Source organism: Cnephaeus nilssonii (genome assembly GCF_951640355.1).
Source record: "Cnephaeus nilssonii genome assembly, chromosome: 5".
In the NCBI taxonomy this organism is placed as follows: Eukaryota; Metazoa; Chordata; class Mammalia; order Chiroptera; family Vespertilionidae; genus Cnephaeus; species Cnephaeus nilssonii.
Window position 1 is genome coordinate 25,198,413 of NC_137076.1, and position 13,394 is coordinate 25,211,806.

The 13,394-nt window shown below is 51.9% G+C and overlaps 1 protein-coding gene across 2 annotated transcripts in view; it reads right to left on the reverse strand.

Annotated features, from left to right (window-relative positions):
• Window positions 1-13,321, reverse strand: part of CARM1 (coactivator associated arginine methyltransferase 1) — a gene marked incomplete at its 3' end in the record, with an annotated part of 46,065 nt that extends 32,744 nt beyond the window's left edge. For both annotated transcript variants that reach the window (XM_079772117.1, XM_079772116.1), the window contains exon 1: window positions 12,938-13,321. In XM_079772117.1, coding sequence (XP_079628243.1) covers window positions 12,938-13,157 — 220 coding nt within the window. In that variant the 5' untranslated portion in view covers window positions 13,158-13,321. The remainder of the gene's footprint in view (window positions 1-12,937) is intronic.
• Window positions 13,322-13,394: the final 73 nt, after the last annotated feature.

Here is a 13,394-nt window from a genome sequence, read left to right on the forward strand (position 1 = left end):
CTCACGCCTCTGCCAAGCACCCTTGTGCCAACAGCGCACAGCAGACAGCATCCTTTGGGGTTGTTCCATGGTTAGACAAGTCAATGAACATAAAGTGCCTGGCATAGGGCTGCTGGCACATGCTCGGACTCAGTAAACATTAGCCATGATAGGGCCTGGAAGTGTCCATAAGCAGGGCTCAGGGGGTGGGGGATGAAGGCAGTCAGAGCCAGGCTCTGCAGAGGGGCCCCCAGGGCACAAAAGAGAAGTCTGGAAACTCTAAGCTGCCTTTGCCTTAACTCCAGCTCAAGGAAGAACGTGGCAAGTTCTTTGGAATGTGCCCCTTGTGTCTGCAAGAGGCCCCCCAATCCATCTTTGATTATTGATTCCCAGGCCCCCTGCAGGGGGTCACAAGTGTATCCCCTTTTCATGAAGAAGCTGAACTGCCAGGGTTCCTTCCTTGCTCAGAATCCCATCCGTCCTGGTTGTCAGGCAGGTTTCTATCCATAAAACCATTCTCCTCTGACATGTGTAACAATTCCAGCAAAAAACAAACCCCGGCCACAGGAACACAATTAGTGGGGAGCAAATCCACCAACAATCTAAAAGAAAAACAGCCCAGATCCACTCTTGCCAAAGTTGTGGGTGATGAATTGCTTGAGAGACAAACAAAAGCAGGGAATAAAAGGAGGTTCTCCCCTCTCTGTGTAAGGAGTGGGGGTGGGGAGGAGACAGAGCCCCCCTCCCTTCAACCAGTCTGGACCAGTTTTCGAGTGTTCTGCCTGGCAGCAGGGGACAGACCCACCTGACCAAACAAAAACTACCCAGAGGCTGAGGGATAAATTCTAGGTCTGGTTTTGAGGGGCAGTTATGTGGGTGTACACAATTGTTGAATGCCCTGAACACCTAATGCCTGGGCATCTGTGTGTTGATTAAACAATTTTTAAATAAGTAATCAAAAGAATAACCACAAGATGAGACACACAAGGGCCATGGAGTCTCCATATCCAACTCCTGCAGGCCTGGGTGGAACCTGGTCTCAATTTCCTTCATATAACTTTTTTTCAGGGAACAAAGGAAGTGGGGGTGGGGGAAGTCAGGGTCTCCAGACTCCTAACCAGAAAGTCAGATCTGGGCAGCAAAACAAGAGTCAGCGCAGGTGCCATGGTTTTCCTGGGCAGATGTGAAGAGGTCCATGCACTATTCCTGAGGTCTGAATCCTGAAGCTTCCCAAACAAGTCTTCAAAGTGAGACAATAGGAGGGTGATCACACAAAGGAAGGAGCTCCCTCCTGAGTCAACCCTAACAGGGGGCTCAGGCAGGATCTCCAAGGCCACCTCTGTGTCCCACCCAGCTCTAACTGTCAGGGGTTTCATGATCACCCCCACACCTGTGACACATCATCTCTTCCAGGCCACAGAGCAGGCTGAAGAGATATATCTATATATATAAAACCCTAATATGGAAACAGACAGAAAGGCGGAACAACCGAACAACCGATCGCTATGATGTGCACTGACCACCAGGGGGGTGCGCTCAGAACATGGCGGGCGTCGGCCGCAGCGGAATGGTGGAGCAGGTGAGTGGGGGCACCAGGCCAAGGAGGGGCACCAGTCGCTGTCATCGGGGTGAGCCTCTGGTGATTTCTGAAAATTCTTTGCTCCCATGCACCACAGTCCCGCTCGCACCCACTGCTGATGCCAGAGCCACTGCTTGCACCGCTGCCTGCACCCGGCACCAGCCCTGATAGCTTGGTGCCGTCAGCAGGTGCAAGAGGCGGCTGCCAGCCCTGATTGCCCCTAAGGGCTTCTCTACCTCCCCCTGCTCCTGAGGGACAATTGGGGCAGCAGCCGCCACTTGGGCGCCGGCCCAGCCCCAATCGCTCCACACCGTCAGCGGGTGCGAGCGGAGCCGTTGCAGTCAGCAAGTGGGAGTGGCGGTGGCAGGAGCAAGGGCTGCCGGCAGACAGGGGAACGGGGGCCGCAGCGGGAGGGGCTGGGCCGGGGCACGGAGGATGGGCCAAGACCTGCCCCTGTGCCCACCGCAGTCTCACGGCCCACAGTTCCTTTCAAGGTGCACAAATTTGTGCACTGGGCCCCTAGTATATATAATATATATACTAGGAGTGGGCCTAAGCTGCAGTCTGGCCTCTCTCTGAGGGAGGTGACCAGTGAGCAGATTGGGGGACAAGCAAATCAGGGGACAGCCCCGGCCAGCAAGCAGCCGGCCCCACCCTCCATCGCCCCGCCACCGTCCCCTCCCTCTGCCCGCTGGCACCCACCTTGGCTGGCCTGCCTCCTGCCAACCAGTAGCTCAGCCGTTCGGTCTATTTGCATATTACGCTTTTATTATATAGGATTATACCGTGTTATTCATCTGCTATGTGCTGGGTTGACACCAACCTTTGAAACTACCGTTTTCCAGAAAGGAAACTGCAGTGATGACAAGGGTCACTTAGCCAGGGTCACAAGATCACATCAAGGTTAGGCTCCCTAGCCTATGCTAATCATAACCTTCAGCAGCTTCTGACCCAGAGAGGGCTGCTGCAGTCCAGGAGGGGAAGGGAGAATATTCCACCCAGGAAATGCAAAGCAGGGGCAAGACAGGGGCCCAGGAGAGCAGCAGCAAGACTGATCCAGACACTGCACACCCCAGCTGCCCTCAGAGCAGGCTGATACCCCAGCAGAGCTACTGCCCCCCCTGCCCCCCGTCCCTGGGTTCTCTCCTTCCCACCTCAATTCTCTCTGGCCTGTGGCCTCTTACCCCCACACATAGCTCCTTAGCTACCATTCTCTTCACACTGGGCCCTTGACCACTTTCTATACAGTGGGAGATGGGATTCCTCCTCTGCCTTCTCTCTGCTTCCCAAGACTAGGAGTATGCTGGGAGTGGGGATCGTGTCTGACTTGTGCAGCAGGGCTGTGTCTACAGCCCAGGCACAGACATCCACCCTCGCCTCGCCAAGGCCACCTGCCACCAGCTCAACCCCTCAGTGAGGCCTCCCTTCCAACAAGGAAGCTGAGATTCGGGAGGCTGAGCCTCACTCAGGATCGCCCTACTTGGAAAGGGCAGGGAACAGAACTGGGCTAACCCAGACATAGCCACAGAGGTCACTTCCCTCCCCAACCCTTTTGAAATAAACACCACGCCCCTTTGCTGGGCCCACCCTTCCCCATGCATACCCTGTTCCAACCACACTGGCTGCTGGCTGCACTTAGCCATGCAGGACCCACAAGCTCACTCTTATTTTTTTTTAATATATATTTTTATTGATTTCAGAGATGAAGGGAGAGGGGAGAGAGATAGAAACATCAATGATGAGAGAGAATCATTGATTGGCTGCCTCCTGCACGCCCCCCACTGGGGATCGAGCCCGCAACCCGGGCATGTGCCCTTGACTGGAATCAAACCCGGGACCTTCAGTCCGCAGGCCGATGCTCTATCCACTGAGCCAAACCAGCTAGGGTCACAAGCTCACTCTTAGAGGTCTTCCCACCACAGGGGAACAGGCATGATTTTTTTTTTTTTTTTTTTTGCAATCTTTGAGCTGCTGAGAATTTACTGATACATCTTCATGAGTTTCTTTTCTCAAAGAAACATAGATTAATACTTTGAGATAAAAACAGCCAAGAGACATCAGAAGACATTTAGGTAAAAGGAAGCAGGCACTATTTTTACTTCTGTTAGCTCACAACTCACAACAACCCTTCAAGGTGGATGCTATCAAGATCCATTTTACAGCAGAGGAAACTGAGGTACAGAGAGGGCAGTGTGGGTAAGATGGTCAAGTGTGGGTCAAGACTTGGCCCAGCCTCCACCTGCTCTTCTCTGATGGCTTCAATGTTCCAGCCTGAGCAGGTCCCCCTAGCACCCTACCCCCTCCTTGACCAACCCCCCACCCCCTCCTCCAACGTTGTTGAGCATCAGCTCCAGTTATTTTCTCCCAGGCACAGACCATTAGGAGCACTAGCACACTGGAGGTGATTGCTGACCTAGTGCCTGTCACACAACACCCCAGACCCAAAGTTGTGGGGCCATGTGTTTACTGTAGGTGTCACTGTATCCCCAGCTCCTAAAACTGTAATTGGCACACAGCAAATGTTCAGTAAAAATTTGCTGTTTAAAGTTAGATGAATGGTAACTACTGCAATAAAAAGACAGCAAGTCTACTCTCCATACACGTTTCTGGTTGAAGGAGTCTCCCCATTTTCAAAGAACTGTGGGTGGGCCCTGCCATCCTGGGTGAGGTTCAACTCTCCCACTTCTCGTTCAGCCCCGCCCCCCCCCCAAACCTGCCAACTAGCTGGGTCCCCTCCCCAACCCCAGCCCTCCAAGGGAGCTGTCATCCAGGTCAGAAATCTGGTGACCTCCCCAAGGCTCTAACTCTAACCCTGGGCAGCAGCCAATACTGCTAACCTCTCCATCCTGCCTGTTCAAAGCTGCTCCCCACTCCCCCAGACCCAGCAGACACAGGGCCCCCTGCCCCCGCCTCTCCCATTGACTACCACCATCCCTTACAAGCCAGGAGCATCCACTTCACCCCCCACTCTGGTACTGTCCTCCAGTTCCTGTCAGCCTTTCTCTGATCACAGATCCCTCTGAGGGAGATCATAATCAGGGGAGACTCTCCCCCTGACCAAATGCACATAAAACCAATAGTAACACCAAGGCCATGGTTTACCAGATGCACACAAAATGAAGCATTTTACATGTGTTCCTTCCAGAGAGGTGCCACTGTCACACCTTTTCTACAATCAAAGAGGCTCATCTGAGTCACAGCTACTGACTCTTGTCCTTGTACCCTTATGCAAAAATTTCAGGGAATTGTGGGACCACACCAGCCGTCCACAGACTTCAGGTTAAGAGCCCTAGCTCTGAGTGGCCTCCACTATCCACCTGGTATGACCCTCCATCCCGCCCTCTCTGGGATGGGCATCTTGACAGATGTCCTGACAAACTTAAACTCACCACCTTCCTGGGTAGCAGGCAGATCTCAGACACAGAGCAAACTCCCGGGAAAAGAAAACACACTAGCACCAACAAGGGTACCTGATCCTCCCCCATTCTGTTAAATCTGACCTGGTCCAAAGTCTGGCACCTGAGAATCAACATGAGTTCATGTCACATTTCTCCTGTTAAAAGGCCCTGCATGACTACCACGTCCAGACCCCTAAATGTAATGCATGCTTGCTTGCTTGCCAGGTAACACACACTGCAGCCCCCTTTTCTCCTGTGATCTCACATACAGACCCCAACAACCCCAAAGAGGGTATGATGCTGGGCCCTCAACCCCTTGCCTGAAACACGCAGGCCCACGTAGGCAGACTTCAGAGATATTGCAGGTTTGGTTCCAGACCACCGTAATAAAGTGAGTATCACAATAAAGAAAGTCATAATCTTTTTTCTGGTGGAAGGTCTTGCCTTCAATTTGTAAAAAAAAACAAAAAAAAAAATGCAAGACCTGTAAAACACAATAAAGCAACGTGCAATAAAATGAGGTACACCTGTACAAACTCTTCAGTTTTATAAAGGTAGCAGGTACAGATAATATAGATTGTCCCAAGCAGAGTATGGGCAACACCTATAACCAAGCATATTTTACAAGGAAACATAGGATTAGTCACACTAAATTGGATATGTAGAGATAATAAAGAACCCAGGTGGCAGAGTTCAGGTCTGATTAATTTTGCTGTCAAATGAATGGCAGGTTAGGTTTCCAGAAGTTCTGGATTTCCAAATTGCCAGGGAGGGCTGTGGACTAAACAGGTTGCAGATGAGGAAGGGGAGAGGCTGCGGGGTGGGCAGTGGGAAGGGCCTGGGACTAAAAGCCAGGCCAGGTTAGGACTGGGTGTAACAGCCCTTACCTGTACAGGGATTCAACTCAGCCACCTAAAGGAAGGGTCTGGGGGCCAAAGGAGATTGCAGGCTAAGGGAAAGAGATGTTATCCCACACCAGATGGAGACCTGGGTTCAGACAAATGCTTCTCTATTTTAAGAAACAAACCACTGCAAGTGAAAGGATAGATGACTACTGGCGTGAGGCCTGTGTTAGGGTGGCAGCAGGCAAAAAGATGTCTCTGGCTAACTGGGGTGGCATAGCCCCTTCTGAAGGTGGCACTGTTCTCTACCTGGTCTCAGGGCCAGTAGGCCTGGGATTGCCAGGCTTTCTGATTTTTCAGAAGTACTAAGTCAGATTTTTATGTGAAATTACCCAATTTTAAAAATGTTGGATGTCTACTTTTATTTTAACCCTGTGGCCAAGCAAACCCTTCAGGCAGGTCACTCACAACCCCCTGACCAAGGGTCATGACCTTTGCTATCTTGTCCCCAATGCCCTGAGCAGAATTCGAATTCACCTTTTGTTCATTATCACAACTCCTGAACCCCTGAATGCTTCTGGGATGGGCTAAGGTGAAATTATTCAGTTACATTCCTGTTACGTTCTCTGGTCTGGAAGCTTCCACAGGCTTCTCTCTCCCTGCTCCATCTATACCAGTGGTCAGCAAACTGCGGCTTGTGGCCCCTTGAGTGTGGCTCTTCCACAAAATACCACGTGCAGGCGCGCACATACAGTGCGATTGAAACTTCGTGGCCCATGTGCAGAAGTCGGTTTTCGGCTCTCAAAAGAAATTTCAATCGTTGTACTGTTGATATTTGGCTCTGTTGACTAATGAGTTTGCTGACCACTGATCTACACCATAACCTATTAGCAGAGTAATCTTCAGAAATACCATTTGTATCATGTTAATCCTCTGGAAAAATGGTGGACAACTCCTGACCACATACAGGAAAAGGACATCACTTGTAAAACGTGACTTGGACCCAACTTTGTTACCTCTCCTTTAGCTCCCCACTTCCTCAGAGACCCCTTTGCTCCACGACAGGCTGCTGTCCCACCCCCCATCCACTTGAGCACCTCTCCATGTCCTTCCCAGCAATCTGGCTATATCCACATCCTACGGACGCACTGTGGCCAAGGCATCTGTCTCTCAGTGTCTGTTCTCCCTTTCCTCTACAGAAAAAGAAACCCTGAAATTAGCTAAGTGCATGACCATTTGTACTAAAGACTACATTTCCCAGCCTTCCTTGTGCTAATGGTGGCCATGTGACTATATTCTAGCCAATGAGATGAATGCAGAAACCCCCTCAACCAGCTTTTGGGAACCTCCCTTAACAGACACCTGGATGGACCCTTGGCATCCTTTGTGTCTTCTTTGTCCTGCTGCCTGGAAACCATGTTGTAATGGCTGAACTTCAGCCACCGAGTTGATCACGATGACAAGACCTCACTCCAGGAAGGACCTGGGTCTGAAGAGTTCCTCAAGTAGAGGCTTCACACCAGAGGCTTCACTGGTCTGCCAATCTCCAGACTTTAGCATAAAAAGCATGAAAAATAAAATGTCATCTCGTTTAAGCCACTAATACTTTGGGTATGTGTTATGAACAGACAAAATGAATCCTGATCACCATTTTTCCCTTAACCACTTTGCATTAAGACAGCAGGCACACTAGCCCTGAACTCTAAACCCAGCTCTGCTGCCTGCCAGCCATGCCACCTGATCAAGCCTTTCCACCTGTTTTCCACCAATACAATGGGAAGGGTGTCCTTGCCCGAACAAAACTGTCTTAAGGACCAGTGGTAACACACAGCAAGAGTCACACCTGTCAGGCCAACTGGCCCACACAGTCCAGAAAGTGTACTCTATCTGGCCTGGGCAATCAGGACACTTCATAATCAAAACAAACACGATGAAAGGCTTTTCCGTTTCTTTTAAAACTATGGCAGATCTGGCATCCATGACTGAGGCCAAGTTCCCAGTGCCCCCTCCTCCTGCCTGCTTCATTAATTTATCCCAGGGGTCCACAAGCTTTTACTGTCAAAGGCCAGCAAATAAGTATCGTAGGTTTTGCATGACACAATGATCTTGGTTGAATATTCTTCTTTGGATTGTCTTTAAAAATCCAAACCTTCAAGAATGTATAAACCTCCCTTAGCTTTGACTATATAAAAATAGGCTAGCCCTAGCTGGTTTGGCTCAGTGGGTAGAGTGTCGGCCTGTGGACTGAAGGGTCCCGGGTTCGATTCTGGTCAAGGGCACATGCCCGGGTTGCCCATTCGATCCCAGTAGGAGCCAGGCAGGAGGCAGCTGATCAATGATGCTCTCTCATCATTGATGTTTCTATCTCTTTCTCTCCCTCTCCCTTCCACTCTGAAATCAATTAAATAAATAAATAAATAAATAAATAAATATAATAAAAAATAGGCTGCAGGCCCAAGCTGGCCCATAGGCAACAGTTTGCCCACAGGCCCTAATTTATACCATTATCCTTTCCCCAGCTACTCCCAAGGTCAAGCAGTTGAGTATGTCAACACAGGTTTATGCAGTGTTGGTACACAATAAATGCTCAATGAAGAACAGCAGCCAATAGGAACATGCAGGCACCAGTGAAATATGAATGCCCTTCCAGTATTACTTTCTTGATTGTCACCCCAACATGTCACTGAATATTCTAAAGGCTAGGCACATATGAAAAACTCTTCTGTGCCCTCACCCCCTCCCACAGATGTCGGGGGGAGGGGGCGGTTACCAGGAGAATGACTGAAGGAAATCACAAGGGTTTCAGATTCTGTGGCAGCAGGCCATTCTTCACCTGTTTGCACAGAGGGTTTTTCTCTGGGGTTTCCATATCCTGGCATGTCCCCACAAACTGAAATTTAGCCCTGTATGAGCCAGTCCTGCTATATATTTCTTCCTAGCCAAAGGGTTGGGGACAATCCAGAGAGCCAACCAAAGTAACTTGTGCTGACCAAGAAAAAAAAAGTGACACAGTCATCTCCAGAAAGTCTGCCATGGGACTGAGGAACTAAGAGTCTGTTCTGCTCTCTGCCCTGGCCACCCCATGATGGTCTTCCTCAAGGAGCTGCATCCTTTCAAGGGGAGGGCAGCTTGCTCCAAGTACTCCAGATGCTGTGCCAAAGGTTCCTCAAGCCCAGGAAAGCTGTACCTCTACCCAGGGAAATGGCCTGGTTTTTGGTAGCTGCCATTTAGTCAATGCTATGGATACAGGGTGACTTCAAGTGGCAAGAAGGGGTGGGGAAAAGCTACTTCAATTGGCAAGAAGGAAGGGTGACTGGGACAAGGCCTGTTGCAGCTATCATCGTTCCCACACAGAGGGTACTGGCCTGTGTAGCTCCGTGGTTAGAGTGTCATCCCATGCACTGAAAGGTCACAGGTTCGATTCCATAAGGGCACATACCTAGGTTGCAGGTTTGATCCCGATCGGGGCATGTGGGTAACACAACCAATCCATGTTTCTCTCTCACATCGATGGTTTCCTCTCTCTGTCTCTGTCTCTCTCCCTTCCTCTCTCTCTCTCTAGAATCAAGGAAAAAACATATCCTCAGGTGAGGATTTTAAAAAAAAAGGAAACAGGGCTGGCCCTAGCTGGGTAGCTCAGTTGGTTAGAGTGTTGTCCCAATACACCAAGATTGTGGGTTCAATTCCCAGTCAGGGCAAATACAATCGTCAACCAATGAATGCATGGGTGGGTGGAACAAGTCAATGTTTCTCTCTCTTTCTCCCTTCCTCTCTCTCTCTCTAAAATCAAATTTAAAAAGAAAAAAGAAAGCAATAGGGCTGTATGTCCTGCTACCTTACCCAGCTCCCAGACCTGCCACCTCAGGCAGAGGTTGCAGCCCAGGTGTCCCTCTTCCATCTGCAGGAAATGCAAGATAGCTGGGCAGCCTGCAATATAAGGGGATCCCTCCCAGAAAAGCCAGTCCTTTACTACTCTACACAAATAACATCACAGTCACTAATATCTATAGAAATAGTGACTATTTAATGCCAGACACCCTGCTCCACACCCCCATGGTCCACTTCACACACATTCCCGGGGTTCTAAGTAGCAGCATTCCCAATGTGGATGAGGAAACTGAGGCTGTGTGCAGGTGAGTATTGCTACAGGTAAAGAAACAGGCTCAGGGAAGTGAAATGGCTAGTATAAGACCATACCAGTCCGACTCCACATTCAGAACCCTCATCTGCATCCAAAGATCCCCTGGCCCCAGTCCCACATGGAGGAACTGGGAAATTCGTGCAGGTATCCAGGCCAACCCTGTCTCAACCCAAACACAAATTCAAATCCTAGGAGTGATCTAGAAACAGAAGCAGCTCGAAAGACTCCACCTCATGAGGGACAAGTGAGCAAAACTGGGCTCCTGATGCTTTCTCACCTGGCCAAAGAAGCATTTAGATCCCAGAAGGACCCAGGTGGGAAAATGCTGAGGCCAGAGAAGGAAATTCATCCCAAGAGAAGGCCTAAAGCTTCCAGCAGCCTGGTTCCCCCAAGTCCCAACCCCACACTCCCTACCGCCCACCCAGCTGCCACATGCCTGCACATTTCCTCAGTGGCTAGACCATCTCTGACTTTTTCCAGGGGACTGTCAGTCAGCACTCCATACCCAGCAGGCCTGCTCTCAGATCCAGGAGCAGTGTGCAGCCCACACCCCAGCCCTGGGACTTTGCACTCCCCAGTACCCTTCACAGCAATCCTTCCCTGTGCACCCACTCTCCAGGCCTGCTCAGGAACCAATGCTGCCTCACTCAGACTAAGGCCATCGCCAGCCAGTTACTGGAGGAGTTTTAGGTAGCACCTCCGAGTGTCCACTTATAAGGAAACATGCTGTGCCACAGTCCTATCATCACCCCCATTCTACCAATGAAGAAACTGAGGCACAGGCATACAGCTACGGTAGGGCATCAGTCTAGCCCACACCGTGGACAAAAAAAGAAAAACTATGTCCAAGCCCTAACCCCCGAGCCTAAGAAGATGACTTCACCATTTGTAAAAAGGATCTGTGCAGATGTAATTAAGGATCTTGAGATAAGATCATCCTGGATTTAGGGTGGGCCCTAAATCCAAAGATAAGTGAAGGGAAGAGACTGGGAAGAAGGGGTGTGAAGACGGGGGCACAGATCAGAGTTGTGTTGCTGTATGCCAAGCAATACCTGGAGCCATGGAAGCTAGAAGAGGCAAGAAAGGAGCCTCCGGAGGGAATGTGGCTCTGCCAACACTTTGATTTCAGACTTTGGGCTAGGAACTGTATGAAAATACATTCCTGTTGTTTTAGGTCACCGCGTTTGTTATGGCAGCCCTGGGAAACTAATGCAAGAGGTTCAGCTGACTCCAGAACCCCTGCTCTCAACCCCACACTATGTTACGTGAACATAAATGGGGGTGCGAGGCGGTGGCATCTTTCAGACTTGTGAGACTGTCATCCCAGACTAAGGATCTCAGTTAGAAAAACATGAACTTTCTCCTCTTTACAAATAATACTTCAGTTATGAATTACCTCAAAAAGAGAAGTGCTATCTTCATAGCTCATACAATTCAAGATTATCAGCAAAAACACGAAAGTAAAAACTCTCCTGAACAAAGATGCTTATAGGGGAAACTGGGTATGGAGCATATGGGAACTTTCTGTACTATCTTCCTACTAATCCTATCAACCTCAAATTGTTTTAAAATCAAAAGAAGTTTATTTACAAAAGAAAACCAACTCTCCTGGACCTAACTCCCTTGTGGGTCAGCCTTGGGACCCTAGTTTGAAAAACTCTACCCTACTTTACTCTGTTCCCCAATAATACTTGCAGAATGAATGCCCTTATTTATGATCTGGGGGATCCTATTCAGCTTAAGGTGGATCTTAAGTGTCTGTCCTGAGTTCTGATGTCCACCTGGGACACCTTTCTCCCGTCTCATCTGGTCCAAGATCTAGCTCTGCCCCAGCAAAGAGGGGTGGACACTTGGGAAATAGGCACGGCTCCCTGGGTTTGGGTTTTCTAAGTCAAGGCACAGGGAGAAACCTGTGTGAACCAACTGCTCTTCACACCCTATACCCAAAGTGGCAAAAAATCCACACACGCTAAAGCCAGTAAGAGACTCCTGAGTGGCTCCCCCAGAGCTTCTGTGTAAGGAACCCTGAGAGACAAAGCTGAAGGAAACATAATAGCAACATTTGAAGGAGGAATCAAGAATGGGAGAGAACAGATAAGAAAGAGTAACAAAAGAAAAAGGATGAACTACAAAGACTAGGGGTCCTTGGCAAGCACATTTGTGATTCCCCCCTACCCCCTAAAATGTCAGTTTTGAAACTAGCTTCTGAAAAAGCACCCAGCTTCTCACATCCCCTGGACGGAAGATCAGAGGACCAGGGCACAGGAGGAAACTGTTACCTCTTCAGCCCGTGGGCCTATCCCTTCGTTATCACCGAGCACACCCAGGTGCTCGCACCACCCTCTCCTCCGGCCCTGATCGACAAGTTTCCCACCGGGGGGGTGGGGGGGGCCAATACCACGCCCTCCAGATGGGTGGACCCGGTCCCCTGAGCCGCCCCAGACTGGGCACCACTTTCCAACTGTCCTTCGCAGTCCAGGGGGGCCCCTGAGACGGCCAGAAGCTGCCCACACACCGCTCCCCCTACCAGGCGGCCACACCCGACCGCGAGACTCCCCACCTCAAGCCCCCTCTCTCCCACCCAGCCCCCACACCCCTGGCGTCATCCGAATTCACCTTCCACGCTCGGCCCCCCCACTTCCTGCCCACCCCCTCCCAATCTCAGGGCCCTCACTCCCCCCATTTCCCGCTTCCCTCCGTACACTGGGCACCTCACCTCTGACCGCCACGCACGCCCTCTTTTCTGCCTCGGCTCCTCGATACAGTCCCTCCACACCCCTTAATCGGGGCCCCACACCGCGCGCTCCCTCGGCTCGGCCCCACGCACCCCACACCAGGCCCCCATGGCTCGGGGCCCCTAACCCTCGGGCCGCCAAGCCCCTCACCCACCGCCGCCGCCGCCGCGTCCCTCCCGCCCCGGGCCCCCGCCCGACCCGCCTCGTGCGCAGTCGCCACGCGCCGCCCGGCCGTCTGCCCGGACCCGGGACCCCGCACTCACGGCTGAAGAGGGCGATGCCCGCCGACTCCGGGCCGGCGCGCACCTCGAGGCGCAGCGCCTGATGCTCCGCGTGCCGCTGGATCTCGCCGTTCGCGTCGCCAATGGTGAGGAGGCGGGTGCCGGAGAACACCGACACAGTCGCGCAGGGCCCCACGACGCCGGCGCCCGCCGTCACCATAATGCCCGCGCCCGGCCCCGCCGTCGCCGCCGCTGCTGCCATCTTAGATCCGGCTCCAGGCCCCACTGCCGCCGCCGCTCCCGGGCCCAGGCCGCCGCCGCTACTGCCGCCGCTGCCGCCGCCGCCGCGCAGGCCGAGGCCGAGGCCGAGCCGGGCAGCGCCGCCTGCGGGCCACGCGCCGCCTCGCTGCCACCGCCGACGGCCCGGCCCCGTGGCGCAGCGCCCCCTGCCGGCGGCCCTGGGCGCGGGGAGGGAGCACGCGGAGGACCACACTCGCAG